General features: G+C 38.9%; 1 protein-coding gene across 1 annotated transcript in view; it reads left to right on the plus strand.

The window, feature by feature from the left end:
* KIF4A (kinesin family member 4A) overlaps positions 1 to 12,900 on the plus strand; it is a 121,684-nt gene that overhangs the window by 55,338 nt on the left and 53,446 nt on the right. Inside the window, exons 10-14 of the mRNA XM_004000594.5 lie at positions 4,549 to 4,681; positions 6,389 to 6,447; positions 6,554 to 6,659; positions 11,150 to 11,197; positions 12,549 to 12,734. Coding sequence (XP_004000643.2) covers positions 4,549 to 4,681; positions 6,389 to 6,447; positions 6,554 to 6,659; positions 11,150 to 11,197; positions 12,549 to 12,734 — 532 coding nt within the window. The remainder of the gene's footprint in view (positions 1 to 4,548; positions 4,682 to 6,388; positions 6,448 to 6,553; positions 6,660 to 11,149; positions 11,198 to 12,548; positions 12,735 to 12,900) is intronic.

Here is a 12,900-nt window from a genome sequence, read left to right on the forward strand (position 1 = left end):
TAACGTGTTTCTTACCACAATATATTTTGTGAAATGTCATTCCCTCTTTATCCCTGCTACCCTATTCCCATTGCACCCTTATTTCTACCACTATTCTCCCTCCTCCATATTGAACCAATGTCTTTAGTTTCTGGTCTAGCTTTCCTATATTTCTCCTCTACAAATGAGCATATACCTATTTATTTTTTTCATGTCCTCTTATATGAATGGTAATATGCCATAGATGGTCTTTGTGGCTTTGCTCTTTTCAGTATTGCCTGTAAATCATTTCTTATCAGTTCATAAAAGCCTTCCTCATTCTTTTATACAGCTGCATGTTTCTGTTATTGTACATACTAATTCATCCTCTTTCCTATGTATGGGCACTTAGGTTTGTTTCCAGTATCTTGTGATTACAAACATACTGCAGCAAATAACCTTGTGTTATTCAGTTCTCATATTATTAGTGACTTATCTTCAGGGTAGATTTCTAGAAGTGGGATTGCCGAGACAAAAGGTAAGTGCATGTGTGAATTTGTTAGATATTGCCATATTCCCCTCCAAAAGAGTTACGCCAGTATGCATTCCCAGTGGCAGGGTGTGACAAGGCTTGTTTCCCCATATCCTCACCAGCAGAATGTGTTGTTGTACTTCTCAATTTTTTGCCAATCCAATAGGTGAGAAATACTATCTCAGTATCTCATTTTAATTTTTATTTCTTTATCAGTGGATCTCAGCTTTTTTTCATGTTTCAGGCCCACTTTTATCTCTTTTTCTAGTGAATTGTCTATTCATGTGTCTCATTTTCTATCAGATTTTTTTGATCCTTTGGCCCTTTTTGAAAAAATGTGGTAAAAGATACATAAAATAAAATTCACGACTTTAACCATTTTTAAGTATACAGTTCAGTGGAATTCAGTGCATTCACAATCTTATACAACCATCAACACCATCTTGCACAACTGAAACTCTGTACCTGTTAAACAATAACACCCCAATTTCCCCTCTCCCCTCAGTCCTGGCAATCACCATTCTACTTTCATTTAATTATCTGAAGCACCTAGAATGAGTGAAATCATACAATATTTGTCCTTTTTTGATTGTATTTTTTCACTTAGCATAATATCTTCAAGTTTCATCCATGTTGTAGCATGTGTCAGAATTTCCTTTCTTTTAAAGGCTGAAAAATGTCCCATTGTGTATGTATACCACATGCTGTATATCCGTTTATCCTTCATTGTACACAGGTTGCTTCCACCTTTTGGCTGTTGTGAATATGCTGCCATGAATGCTTTAAGACCCTGATTTCAATTCTTTTTGGGTGTAGACCCAGAAGCTAAATAGCTGGATCATATAGTAACTCTTTTCTTTGATTTTTTAAATTAGACTGCCATACTATTTTACATAGTGGCTATACCGTTTTGCATTCCTACCAGCAGTGCACGAGTGTTCCAGTTTCTTCACATCCTTGTCAAACACTTGCTATTTTCCACTATAAAAAAAAAACTTTTCCTAAAGTTTATTTATTTTGAGAGAGACAGAGAGAGGGTACAAATTGGGGAGGGGCAGAGGAGGGGGGTACAGATGATCCGAAGCAAGCTCTTTGCTGACAACAGCTCTTTGCTGATAACAGATGCAGGGCTCAAACCCACAAACCGCAAGATCATGACCTGAGCCTAAGTCAGATGCTTATCCCACTGAGGCACCCAGGCACCCCTCAACTTTTTGGCTATTATGAATTATGCTGTTATGAACATTTACCTGCAAGTTTTTGCACAGACATTATTGGGTAGATATCTAGAAGTAGGATTGCTGGGTCATATGTTTAACTTTTTAAGAAACTACCAAACTTTTCCAAAGTGGGTATGATGTTTATATTCTCATGCTTCTGGATTTTGATTCATAATTAGAATGCCTTTCCCTATAGCAGGGTTAAAGAGGAATTTGTGTCCTTCTAGTACCTATGTTGATTATATTTTTTGCATTTTGTATTTTCATTTGGAGTTTATTCTTATGTATGTGTGAGCTTATTTTCTTTTAATATCCTTATTTTCCATAACTCTTAATCATTTTTTTCTTATTATAAAATTGATATGTTGCTTCTTGTAGGACATTTAAAATGAAAAATATAAAGAATAAATCTTAAAACTGCCATAATTTTATCACCCAGAGATTACCACCCTTTATAATTTTCCATCTTTGGGTAATATAGTCTTGGTTTCCTGATAATATTTTAAGAATGTTGAGTAAAGAAACAGAGGAAAGTGGGGTTCCCTTAAAGGGTCTCTTAAAGACCTATTCTAGTTTAACCAGTTTAGAAGCAATTGACCCATCTTCCTTTCCTTTCGGTTTAGCATAGACCTGTTTTATGTAAGACAAGTTTAATGAACACAAGGCTAATAAAACTATTCCACACTTCCAACCACCTAGAATATATTACAGGATATAGTCTCAGCTACACAAGTAATAGAATAGATTCTAAGAAACAGTTGATGATGAATCAAATAGTGAACTCACCTGTTCAGTGTTCTACAGAAAAATAAAGATGCTACTTCTTTTCTCAAAAATGTATGTGTATATTTTAAGAAACATTTCATAAAAGATCTCACAAAATGTACAGTTCATATACCTGAAATGTTTTTTGCTTTTTGTCCTAGGATTATATTCTTTTCTTATTGAATGTGTATCATGGAAGCTTTTGCATTGATTTTCTGTGTTTGTCAATTTGCACATGCTCGGCTAACTTGAATTCCTAGCATAGGCAATTAAATAGCCTGTGAAAGAGGAAACATTGGTGTTCCATTGTATTTTCACCCATTTAAAGAAATCTTGGAAATTTTTAGGAGGGCAAAACTATGGAGTTAAAAGTATCATTACTTTGGAGTTTGTCAATTTACATGAATGAAACATGGAGGTTTTCAGCTTAATAACTATAAGGAAATATCAGAGCAATCTAAAATAACACTAAATTTACCAACAGTTTTTATTTATTTGTTTGTTTGTTTGTTTGTTTATATTTTAGAGAGAGCACATGAGTGGGGGAGAGGGATAGAGAGATAGAATCCCAAGTAGGCTCCACGCTCAGCACAGAACCCGATGTAGGACTCAATCCCACAACCCCTGGGATCATGACCTGAGCCAAAATCAAGAGTCAGACACTCAACCAACTGAGCCACCCAGGCACCCCCATTTATTTTTTCATTTTTTATTTTTTTTAAGTAAGTTTCATGCTCAGCGTGGAGCCCAGTATGGGGCTTGAACTCACAACCCTGAGATTAAGACCTGAGCTGAGATCAAGAGTCAGACATTAAAAAAAAAAAAGAAAAGAAAAGAGTCAGACGTTTAACTGAGCCACCCAGGCGCCCCAATAGTTTATTTTTATAATCAACATTTTAATTGAACATTCTTTCATAAGAGTCTTAGTAAATTCTCAGTAGTATAACACAAGACCTTATGGTTTGGCCTTGCTATTAACCTTTTGATGAAAAGCATGCTAAAATTTTCTGTGAGAATTCCTTGAGGTCTTAAGCTGGGTGAGAGGGCATCTATTTCCAAAATCCTTTTCGATCCTTTATTGAGATTGAGAACAGATGTTCCCTGTCCTTTTTTTTTTTTTCCTCTTTATTATAGCCTTGACAACTATTCATTTTTCCCCTCAGTCTCCTTCAGATTCAAATCTTCATATTTCTTCTGATCTTTTTTCACCAGTCCTATTTTCCAGTCTTTTAAACAATTAATCCCAGTAGATTACCAAAAACAAAAACTGCACCTCTCGTTGGTCTTTTCCATTAGTCTGGAAATGATATCAAGTAATCTGCATAAGTCCCAAAGGTTCTATATGTATTCCTTCAAACTATTTTGTTCCCTCCCACCCACGCCTATTTGATATGGACACAATTGTCACCACCCACTCTAAGCAATTTAAAATTGATAGACAAATGAACAAGAGGTTTTGAGTAAGGCAGGCATTTAGAAGGGAACACTTATTTATGGAGGGTTGTGAAATGTGCTCTCAGTGGCTGCTGGTCATTACATCAACTTTCTGACTTCCTAAATGCTATTTCCCTAAACTTCAGTAAATAAGCAGTTGACTTTTCTTGAGGTTAAATTTCACCCTGAGCTGTGTCACTTCTACCTCCCCCATACCTCTTCCTTCCCTGCTTCCCTAACCTTTAATGAGGGAATGAGGGTGGGAAGAAGAAAGAGAACACCTATCTTAGCTGCAGTTAGCCTTTACTTCTTAACTACATGGCACAAATAGATCTTAAACCAAGAGCCAAGGGTAAAGGTTAGTTAGTCATTTCTGTTGCAATCGTGTCTGGTTCTGAATTATTACCGTCCCACAAATCATTAATTCAACATATTTCAGGCATATGTTTCTTATTCATTCAATATACTGCCTGACTGGAAGGGTAGATTGGAACGGACACACTTTTTTCCCAGATTTTTGGGAGTTAATTTTAAACCAGTCCCCCACACCTAAAAGGCCTGTGGGGTATATTTTTATCTACCTTTGATATAGGTGTTAGCAACAGGTATTTTTCTAATATGTTACTTTCTTTGTTTTAGTGTGGAACCATCAGAAAATCTACAGTCCCTGATGGAGAAGAATCAGTCCCTGGCAGAGGAAAATGAAAAATTAAGTCGTGGTCTAAGCGAGGCAGCTGGTCAGACAGCCCAGATGTTGGAGAGGATCATTTTGGTGAGGACCCAAGACTAAGCTACTAGCAATCTGGACATTTACTAGCTTTAGTTTCTGAAATGTTTAACATGCTTCTCATTATGAGAGACAAGTTATCTGGAAATAAATGGATTAATTTTACTATGTCCCCCATGGAGCCCCTCTTAAGCCCTCTACATACATGGGCTTATGATCAAACATACAGAAAAGTTAAAAGAATTGTATGGTGAGCACCTGTATATCCATCACAAAGAATCCACATGAATCGTATTTTAAAGTACATTTGTTCTAAAATGCCAGAGAGGAAAGAACCAGGACCTCCTGTCACCTTAAGTCCTACTTAATCTTTATCCGTAATACCAAGTAACTGTCCCCTCAGTAAGATTTTAGTTCTTCTCTATCTCCCTTCCTCTAATATCATCACATTTCATACTCTGTCCTAACAGCTGCCATGGTGAGATAGAACAGCTGGGAAATTAATGTTAATTCTTTTACATATGATTCATTTCTAAATAGTGGATCACTATGTAACTGATTACACCAATTCTGTATGCTACTACCTGTCTGATAGTAACCTGGATCAGTGCATGCTGCCTCTGTAGCTAATGTTTTTCTGCTAGTCTAAGTACAACTCAATCTTTAATAGCACAATGACTGTCAAAAGCGAAAATGAGTTTCCACCAAAATGTACTTGAACATCTGTAATTTATGCACCTTCATGCATCAGTGTGCTCTCTAGTCAAGGAAGTGTAAGCTGCTTAAAGATTCTTTAAAGGGGGCCAAACCCTATATCCATTGTCTATTACTAGGGAAAGGGTGAAAATGGGAGCTAGAGGATTTTTATATACAGTTTTCTGTCACCAGTGCTGTATTCTGTGTCTTGGGAGTAACTCTAGAGGCTGTGTCTCACACATATGTGAATGTGGCTGACATATAACAGACAGTACCTGTTACTCTAGCCACATACCCATTTGAACTTTATAAGGCTGTCATAATGGCTTCAAGAAAGCTTCTTATTTGATGTGCCGTTGGAATGTCATAACAAGCACATTTTTGTCCTGTATAACCTGCCCTTCCCAAATCTGTCACAGCATCTAGCACGTTACAGATACTGTGATTAAAATAAAATGGAAAATATCAATCACCCTTCCCAAATTGTAGCTCCCTCGGCCATTTCTTCTCTGCTACCGTTCTTGTGCCTCACCCTTTTTCTTGCTTTCTCCTACTAAAACTAGCCTACCATATCAGATAGTGTAACTTGGGGAAAAAAGCTCAGCTCATATTCAGTGTGAGACCCTTTTATGTTTTAAATGCCCTTATGCTGGGGCTAGGAAACAGTATAGTGTAGGAGGCATTTTAAAGTAAGTGGGTTTTTTGCAAACAAGGAATAGCATGCCAGGAAGTATTGCTTTTTCCCCCAATTGCAAAGTTCTGTATGGAATTAAGGCTTCACACTCCACACCATAGTCTGAGCTTCATGGCAAGCATAAGACCCAGCTGCTTAGATGCTGTTTTTAGTAGCTCATGTTGACTGAAGGGCTAATTTCCATGACTCTGTTAAAAAAAATACATTTCTCACTAAATTACCAAAGCCCACTAAATCCTCTTATTATAGCAAAGGAGCCAACCTTTCTACCTAGGTTTTGATCCATTGGAGTAGGAGAGAGGGCATAATTAGGTGAGGCTGTTAGGCGTTGCCACTGATGATCTCCTGGGTCTCTGTTGCAGACAGAACAAGCGAATGAAAAAATGAATGCCAAGCTAGAGGAACTGAGGCAGCATGCAGCGTAAGTTTCATACCAAATGTTTCCTATACCACCTTAGTATATAATCACCGACGTTCTGGTCTTTGCAGTATGATTAACCTTTGGGTTCCTTTGTTTGAACTTTCAGCTGCAAAGTGGATCTTCAAAAGCTAGTGGAAGCTTTGGAAGACCGGGAATTAAAAGAAAATGTAGAGACAATTCGTAACCTGCAGCAAGTGATTACCCAGCTATCGGTAAGCCAAGTAGGGGCAGTGTAGATAGATGTATTGCTTTCATTTGTTTCTCTTGATGCATATAAACATATCTAACTTGTGCCTTTGGCCAAAACAACTAGATTGTGAGCTGTTTGAGGACAGAGGTCATGGATCATTGCGTATGATCTGAATATTGAATTTGTTAAGTCAAAACACTCCCAAGTTACATATGCAATGGCACATCAGTATTTCAGTACTGTAATCCAATACTGGAAGCAGCAGCACAGCAGTGCAAAATTGCCTGGTAAAACAGGCAGCAGGCATTGATTTGCTGTCCTTTCAGTGCAGGCTAACTTAATAAGAGGCCTTGTACCTCTTACCTTGATCTTAAGTAACCTGGGTTCTAACAGATAGCTTAGAGCAACCAGGGAATACCATAGTTCTTTTTTATAACCAGTAATAAATTCATTTGAATGATCGTTCTGTAAGTCCCCATTTTTATTTATTTTTAGAACTGTTACAGTAGTTGTGAGTGGGCTTGGGCTGCAGGTATTTGTTGTTTTTCCTGGAAGAAAAATTCTTACAATCCCACCACCCTAAAAACCTCTTTTATTTTTGGTGTTCCTTCTCTATCTTAGCCCTTAGGCATATATACGTTTCTTTTTTTAACTGAAGTCATGTTAAGGGGCTGTGGTTGATTAAGGGGTTATAGTAGGTTTTGTTCCATCTATACCCTCTTATTCATCATTCTGAAGCTGTGACATGTCTGTAAATGACTGGTGGTAATTTCTAGCTCTTGGGCAGAGGCTTTAACTTCACCACAACAGTGGTAAAATCTCAGGTCTTGCCCAGTGTTTTCTAGAGTTTTCAAAAGGGTATCACAAAATCATCTACACCTATGTTTTACTCTTAAAGAGTCCGTTTAAAAATATCCTACAGTATTGTGGGAGGAAGGGTTAGGATGAGTTCCAATAAGTTAAGTAAGTTAATTCCCAAAAGACTTGAGAGCAGTGTTTTAGAACAAGTAGTGCTATACAAAACTGCCACGAGCAGTCCAACAGAACAGTTCATGTATCCAACAAACAGGCCACAGCAGTTGAGAACCTGGGCCCCAGAGCCAGACACACCCTAGTTTGAAGCCAATTCTGCCACTCAGTAGCTGTATAACCTTGCTAAGTACTGTATTAATATCAAAAGAAAATAATTTAAGTGACTCAAAAAGGACGTTAAAAGCTGATGCACTCAGGGAGCACCTGAACTCCAGGTAACTCCTTGAATGGAAGCAAAATTGGAGTTTTATAAGGTGAGAAGGGAGGGCTGTGTGTCCTTGTGGTTTGGCTCATGTAGGAGTTTTGTTGTTAATTGCTGTGAAACTTTTGGTTTGAGGCTGTTCCAGTTTTCATGCCTGTGGCTTAAATTAAGAACATTGGTGCAATCCATCCTACTAGCTCTCCAGTTGTTTTCAAGAGTCGTTCTTGCAACCCTTGTAGTTTGTTCGCTGGTTAAGGTTCATAAGTGAGAGAGATGGCAAAGAAGGGGGAAGGAGGCAAGGAAAATTAGGAACTCTCTCTTTCTGTTTTAATCCTCTTACATTACCAATATGAGCAAAAGGCACTGACAACACAAAAGAAGGGGTGATTAACTGCCCAGAAAATTCAGGAAGTCAGTACAGAAGACAATGGGCCCTAAAAAAGGAATTAGAAGTTTGCCACACAGACAATGGGGAAAATACAGTCTATACAGAGAAAAAGGTACATGTCAAAGCAAAAATGGTTGAAAGTTCAGAATGTGATAAGGACCTCGCTGTGGCTGAATTATAGAGTGCATGCCAGAGAATGGCTATCACAAGGTTAAAGTTCACCATCTATAACTCCACTTAAATGTAGCTGAAACATCTGATGTATGAAAACCTTGTGTGAGCTGCCTCAGAATTAAGATAATCTAGGCTGCAGAACCATACTGGAACCGAAGCTTATATGATTACAAAAGAGTGATCCAGGACACCGTTGTTCATGGCCACCACAGCAATCTTAGAGGATTTCACACCATCTCATTTCTGGGGCTTTGGGTCACGTGGGAAAGATGAAGGAAACCCATGGAAACAAGTTAATAACGTTAGAGAAGGCATATCCGCGGTGAGGATCTGGTGATATGACTGGTGACTGCTGTGCCTGTAGAGGAAATTGCTAGTGGTGGCTGACTCAGAGGAAATCTATAGAATCTCTGTGTCTGCCACTGAAAGTCACTTGGCACATGCAGCCAGAAGGTACTAAAGATTGCCATGAGCTGATAAAGTCCCTGGCTTTCCTCCACTGTCACAGTTAGGCAGAGTAAACCCTTTTGCCCAAGGGCTCCTGCTGGACTCTTGAATCAGAGGTTTCCATGTCTATTGTTTCGAGACCCTCCCAGCTATGTATTTTTTGGAAATACACAACAATGTATCCTGTGGTTTTTATTAAGACTCACTACAGTGAAAGCAAAATGTTTCAGATGTAAGTGCTTGTGCCCTTCATTCTGGATTAAAACTATTTTTATTTTAAGTGACAGGTGAACACCCCTTTTTCAGTTATGAAGGCAGCCATTGTTCCTAAATATTCCTCCTGGGGCTTTAAGCACTAAAGTGTACCATTTCTTCCTTAAAAATACAATTCAAACAAACCTCCTTGCTGCAGTCACCTGTGAGGAAATGCATGCAGTCCTTTCAGTTCCCACAAAATCAAATTTTGTTGTTTTTATCCCCTCCTCTAAGACCAGTTCCATAAAAACCATTTTGCATGCCTGGTAATGGGATTGCCTACAGCCTACAAGCCCAAACTTCCTATTGAAGGGCATTGCTGGTTAATGTAGCTCAATGTACCCTAGCCTTGTCCCCCTGACCGCCACCTTCAGCAAATCACGTATTTTTAACTTACAAGAGGTTCTCCATCGTAGCCTGAGAATGAGAGCTAAAGAGGCTTTTAGGTTGAAATAAATCCCATCATTATATATTTATATTCAGGATTATGAAGGCAGAATCCTACCAAGTTCGTGTAAAACATGTCACCAAAGCTTAACCTTTGGCATTATAAAATTGTATTAGGCCAAAAGCCAAAAGGTAAACCACAGTAATATGTCGTCTTCAAAGATTAACCCATCTACTTCAATCCTGACTCCCTGGAAGGTAGTAGAAAATGTCTCCAAAAGCCAGCGTTACAGGCTTTACTCATCTAGGATAGGTCTGTAAGTAGTCCGCTTACTGAAACTTAAAACATGGGAGGGAAGAAAGGGTAACCATCAACCTATAATATATCGAAGTGCTCTGTTTTTCAAGAAGGATTTCATATGCCTGGTCCTTGGAGAATCACCAGTATTCTAAGTCATGATGAAAAAGGATGTGAGAACACTGGAGCTTCCTTTGAATTTTCTTTGAGTCTCACTGATTGGGAATTTCTGGGCAGGGGAAGTGCTTTACAAATAGCACTTACTAAGGGCCTCTTCACTCCTCGCCTTGAAGGTATGAGATTCAAGTTTCAACAACTATGTAAGGTTTCACTGGGCTGATGCAGAGACTCCATGTGCTAACCCTAAATTATTTTCTTGCTGTTGAGCCAGTAGCTCTTTCACCTTTGACCTCTTTAATCATGTGACTTCCTGGAAATCCTTTCTTCCCAGGCTCACGGAATCACTTAAACAGAAGTGGTAATCCATATGTTGCAATACCAAATAAAGCCTAAATTCCAGTGGGGAGAAGAGAGCTTGCTCATATGATAGCCTATAAACAAATTAGTCCTAATAAGTGGTTTTAGGTTTCCCTTTTAGATGGTTGTCATTCCAGTGCCCAAAAAAGGAATTGCCCTTCTCTGGAAGGGAATCAGCGCTTGCCCTTTCCCTTCATGTAACCACTACCTGCAGTAGCTGCATAAGATTGATTCATTCTTAGATATATGAGGGAGATTTGTCTGACTTCATGAGCACATTTTTCTGGGTTATCAGCCTGTATGGAATTTATTTCCTTCTAGAGTAGGCTCTTGCTACCTTGACGGACTGTAAAAAAAAAAAATACAAAATAACCCTTGCTTCTATTCACTTTTCTACTGCGTTGCCTTTATTTCATATGTCTGTTTTTTAGGTGGCATGTCCATGTGAACTGACTAGACCTGTACATTATAGAAGTAGACTTAGTGGTAAAAACATAAAAGATAGAGTCTATAAAATGGGTTAAACTTTGGCCTGTTAGAATGACTAATGCTTCATTGGCTCAATAATCTCTGGCAGAGCAGGAGAGGAGCAATAAATATGTCAATTGCCACATGACCCTATTTTTCTTTTTAGATAGACTACACCATCAACCTTATAATGAGGATAGACTCTTAAGAGGTGGAAAATGGAAATGTGTGGTTTTGGGTGTAGCTATGTGCCACAAAATGGGTCCAGCACCTTAAATGGTCTCTATGTATACTTGAAAAAAAATTAAGTAACCAATATAAAATCCACTAGTAAGCTTCACTTCAGGGTCTTTTCCTAAACTGAAATATCATTTGTCATTGCAGGATGAAACTGTTGCTGCAACCATTGATACTGCAGTAGAACCAGAAGCTGTAAGTAATTGGCTTTGTGTAGAAGTAGGAGATTTAACTGTGCCATTTCCTGTTAATTTATCACTCAGCTGAGGAAGAGAATCCCTGATTGCTACCATCCTCCATAGAGTACCTTGGAAATCCAGACATCTTGAGTATAAATGCCAGTTGTGTAAAATCCCGAAGTTGGATAGACTCCATCTCTAATAGTATGACTGCTAATGGATGGCAGGGCTTCTCAAGGATGTCATTTTCCTTATTTACAGTCTGGTTTGCTGACTTCTTGTTAGATGCTAGTATTCTGCAACAGCTGTCTAGCAAGTTAAGGGAGGGAAAAAAAACAAATTAGGTAATTATGGCAGAGTCAAAAAAGTAGTAGAGAAGAAATGGAAGAGACTTTTTTTCCTCATCATACTTTGCTTGTGGATGGGATGGTTAGGGGCTAAAAGAACCAAGGGAAATATTTTGAGTGTTCAAGTTGCAAGAATAGATAAAATGTATTAGATGTTGGCTAAAGGTTAGAGAGCCAAGTCAAAATGAAAAGCTAGACAGTGGCTTCCTTGAGACATCTTTTTGCCCTTAAAACAAACATGTATCGGTATTTTTTGTATTCTGAAAGAAAGATGACAGATAAATCAGGTGACCTCTGGCATGTGCCCTTCATTCTGGATTAAAACTACTTTTATTTTGGGGCGCCTGGGTGGCGCAGTCGGTTAAGCGTCCGACTTCAGCCAGGTCACGATCTCACGGTCTGTGAGTTCGAGCCCCGCGTCAGGCTCTGGGCTGATGGCTCAGAGCCTGGAGCCTGTTTCCGATTCTGTGTCTCCCTCTCTCTTTGCCCCTCCCCCGTTCATGCTCTGTCTCTCTCTGTCCCAAAAATAAATAAACGTTGAAAAAAAAAATTTAAAAAAAAAACTTTTATTTTAAGTGATGGGTGAACACCCCCTTTTCAGTTATGAAGGCAACCATTATGTTCCCAAATCTTTCGGGATTATAAAGGGATAATGAAGCCTCTTCTCCATTTCCACCATTCCTAAAGTGCCATTTCCAGAACTCTTTCTCTTGTAAAGATCCCTTAGAATGAGATGAAAGTAAGAAATGTTAGCTAGATCAATAAAGGAAAGAGCAAGAAACTCAGTTTACTCTAAGAGTCAGTTAAAAGATGTAAGAAACAAGGTGCTGTGAGAACAGGGAAAGAGGCTAGGCTCGACTCATTTCAGATGTTTAAAGCAAATGTATGAGAAGCCATATTTTTAAAAGAACAGGGGTACCAGTAATGGAGAAGTGGCTATGAGACCGACCTGATGAAGTAGGGCCTAAGGATCTCTAATTGCTTGTTTCTCTTACAAGTCATCATTTTGATCTTTTCCAGCAAGTGGAAACCAGTCCAGAAACCAGCAGGTCTTCTGATGCTTTCACTACTCAGCATGCTCTACGTCAAGCTCAGATGTCTAAGGAGCTGGTTGAGTTGAATAAAGCTCTTGCACTGAAAGAGGCCCTAGCCAGAAAGATAACTCAGAATGACAACCAACTGCAGCCCATTCAGTTCCAGTACCAGGTAAAATATTTACCAGAGCAGCATTTGTTTGTGTCTGCCACTTGTGTGTGTGAGTGGAGCAGGGGCGGGTGGAGGGCAGAGAGAGAGGGAGACAGAATCCGAAGGAGGATCCAGGCTCTGAGCTGTCAGCACAGAGCCTGACATGGGGCTCAAATTCATGGACCAC

The sequence above is a fragment of the Felis catus genome, chromosome X (genome assembly GCF_018350175.1).
Source record: "Felis catus isolate Fca126 chromosome X, F.catus_Fca126_mat1.0, whole genome shotgun sequence".
NCBI classification, from domain to species: Eukaryota; Metazoa; Chordata; class Mammalia; order Carnivora; family Felidae; genus Felis; species Felis catus.